This window comes from Nematolebias whitei, chromosome 6 (assembly GCF_014905685.2).
Source record: "Nematolebias whitei isolate Nwh7 chromosome 6, NemWhi1, whole genome shotgun sequence".
NCBI lineage: Eukaryota > Metazoa > Chordata > Actinopteri > Cyprinodontiformes > Rivulidae > Nematolebias > Nematolebias whitei.
The window spans coordinates 44,222,450-44,225,809 of NC_056503.1; the positions used below are offsets into that span (position 1 = coordinate 44,222,450).

At 36.9% G+C, this 3,360-nt stretch overlaps 1 protein-coding gene across 1 annotated transcript in view; it reads left to right on the top strand.

Annotated features, from left to right (window-relative positions):
* The first annotated feature begins 382 nt into the window (after window positions 1–382).
* The window catches only part of st14a (ST14 transmembrane serine protease matriptase a), a 21,834-nt gene continuing 18,856 nt past the window's right edge, over window positions 383–3,360 (top strand). The window contains exon 1 of the mRNA XM_037677646.1: window positions 383–718. Within this exon, the coding sequence (XP_037533574.1) occupies window positions 674–718 (45 nt within the window). The 5' untranslated portion in view covers window positions 383–673. The remainder of the gene's footprint in view (window positions 719–3,360) is intronic.

A 3,360-nucleotide genomic window follows, 5' to 3' on the forward strand; every position in this document is an offset into this window, starting at 1 on the left:
CATAAAGGATGCGTACAAATTTACTTTATTTATTTATTTATTTATTTTACTGAAACTGTCTCCGGAAGTTTAAAAAAAAGATGACACAGGAAAATGAGTCACTTGTTTCATAATATTCATGAAGATAAGATCATGTGACTGATTCTGAGAAAAGGCAGCGAAAAAACTGACGACATAAAAAGAGTTGAATAAAACCTGCAGGTGGTGTTTCACATCAAAACTCACCTGGACTCTGATCCAAGGCACTAAACCGTCTCATGGTGTGTACTGTTTACTTTTTATTTGTCGAAACAGAGTTGTTTTTATTGTTTGTTCTCGGCTGTCAGGTAAACAGGAAGTGTGTACAGGTGTATCAGTGGGAGGAGACACGCCCTCAGAAACCTGCAGGTCCGGAAGAAAAGGGGTTTTTTCCGTCCGGCGGTGTCGTGTAGTCCCGACAGGTGAACACAGTCTGAGCAGAAACGCCTCGAAACGAGCGGAGATCTGTTTTAAAAAGGTTTTAAATAAGTTTTATTTTCGGTTTTATTTAATTTTTAAGGTTTATTTGTTCGGGAAGCTTCGGGCCTGCAGGTGGGAGAGCAGCCTTCTACGGAAGCCCAGACAGACAAGAGGAGTAAAAGCTCTGGAGTTTTGGGTTTTATTTTAAATAAACTTGTTCCAGACTGGAGGTCTGATGATGGACTACATGGAAAGTGGACCCAGATACACCCCAAAGCTGGTAAGACTCGAGTGGGGGTGCTGTTTGCTGCTTCGTGTGTGTCTGGTCCTTAAACCCGCATTAAACTGCTGTGACGGGATTAACAAAGTTCACTTTAGTTTTTAAAAGACTCAGAAAAATAAAACAGCTGACAGGGTGAGGGTGGCAGGGGTGTCCTCAAGTGGGGTCCAGAGGGGGGCTTTGCCCTCGACTATAAATCCACCCCATGCCACACAAACAAAATGTTTTATGGAAATACATTTAAAACAGACAACACATTTTAAAGAGATTAGTAGTGACTGTTCTGTTGTTATTATAAACTGCATAAACAGAAACTACTGGTTGGTCTACGTCAGAAAGTATTCTACAGAAGCCCTGAAGGACAAACTTAACGCAGGAAGCAGGATTTTAGATGTTTTTTTTTTTTTTATTTTAGAACAAAACAAAATTCTGTGAGCCACAAATACAAAAATTCTTCTCAACACAAAAATACTTTGTCATGACTTTATATAAAAAAAAAAAGCTTTATTTCTTTTTCTTTATGGGTTTTAAAGGGTGGAAAATAGCTTTAAAATAGCTGTTTGACTTACTGTTAAACGTTATTTAGATTTACCATAAAACTAAAGTGATTCATTGTTAAACTAGAATCAATTTTACTGTCAAATTAATGTTATATTTACTGTTTGACCAATGTCAAATTAACCCTTCAATTAATGTCAGATTAACCGTTAAACTAATATCAAAATTACAGTTAAACTAATGTCATTTACCATTAAACTAATATCAGATTTACCGTTCAACTAATATCAGATTAACCAATAAACTAATATTAGATTTACTATTACACTAATGTCAGATTTACCATTACACTGTTAGATTACCCATTAAACTAATGTCAGATTACCTGTTAAATTAATGTCAGAATTACAGTTAAACTAGTGTCAAAATTATCGTAGTTAAACAAATGTCATTTACCATTAAAATATCAGATTTACAATTAAATTAACTTGAGATTAATCGTTAAACTAATGTCAGAATAACCAATAAACTAATATTAGATTTACTATTACACTAATGTCAGATTTACCATTACACTAATGTTAGATTAGCCGTTAAATTAATGTCAGAATTACCGTTAAACTAGTGTCAAAATTATCGTAGTTAAGCTAATGTCGTTTACCATTAAAATATCAGATTTACAATTAAATTAATTTGAGATTAATCGTTACACTGTCAGATTAACCAACAAACCAATGTCAGATTTACCATTAAACTAATGTCAAATTAACCATTAAACCAGTGTCAGATTAACCGATAAACTAATGTCAGACTAACTAATAAACTGTCAGATTTACAATTAAAATGGCGTCAGATTTACTATTTTAAAAACATCTGATTAACCAGTAAATGGTTGTCAGATTAACTGGTAAACTACAGTTAAGTTTACTGTTAAAGTATTGTTGGATCCATTAAACTACCGTTGGATTTACCACGGTCAAATTTACCATTAAAACAACATTGATGTTCTCGGTAATCTAATGCCAGTTCTAATTACTTTGTAAATTGTTTATATTGCATTTTGGTTTGACCCCTAATGTTTTCATCTTTTTAGAAGTCACTGATTTTCAAGGAAAAAAATAGTTTGCGCCAATCTTTTTTCTTGACTTCATGACTTCCGTACGGTTCTCTTAAATTCTTTAATCGGTACAGCCTAAATACACTCACGGCCAGTTGATTACGTCTACTTGTTTAATTGCTTGTTAACACAAACAGCAGCCACACACACGGCAGGAACTCGGTGCCTTTGGGCGTGTTGAGGCCGTAAAGACGACTTGTTGAAGTTTAAACCGGGCAACAGAACAATAGGGGGTTTAAATGGCTCCAGATATGACGCGATTGTAAGTGTCAGACCGGCATTTCTGAGCATTTTAGAAACTGCTGATCTTCTGGGATTTTCATTCCCAATGTTTACAGTTCTTTTTCAAACAGGCAGTGTTTTTCACACCCCTTATTGGCCAGTGGTTAGCCTGTGTGAACTGTAGCCTCAGTTTTCTGTATTAGCTGATGAAACAGGCGCCTGGCGTCGTCTTCCTCTGTTCAGAGATGGTATTCTGCATACCTTTGCTTGTAACAAGTGGTATTTTGAGCTACTGTTCCTCCAACCAGTCGGCCCAGTGTCCTGTGACATTACCAAGGCCTGACCACCCAACAGCCACTGGATATGTTCTCTTTACTATGGGCCTTTCTCTTTAAACCCTATAAATGTTTTTGTTTAAAACTCCCAGTAACTCAGCAGTTTCTGAAATACCAACGACCTCACCACATTCAGATTCACTTAAATCCTTTTTCTTTGCCGTTCTGATGTCCAGTTTGAGCTTCAGAAATTTGTCTTCACATCTCCATGCCTAAAGATATTGCGTTGCTGCCATTAAACTGGCTGATTAGCTATTTGTGTTAAAAAATTTGTTGTAAATTGAGTGTACAGTCCTCGATACTTTGCAGTTCGACTTTTGTGGACTCACTCTTGCGGCGGTTTTCAACGTAAGATTGTACACGACACACGATTGGTTGATTGATGGAAGGCGACCGACCAGAGCATTGTACTGGGGGGGGCAGACTGGCCATCGGGAGCACCGGAACATTTCCCGGTGGCCTGGCCTGCT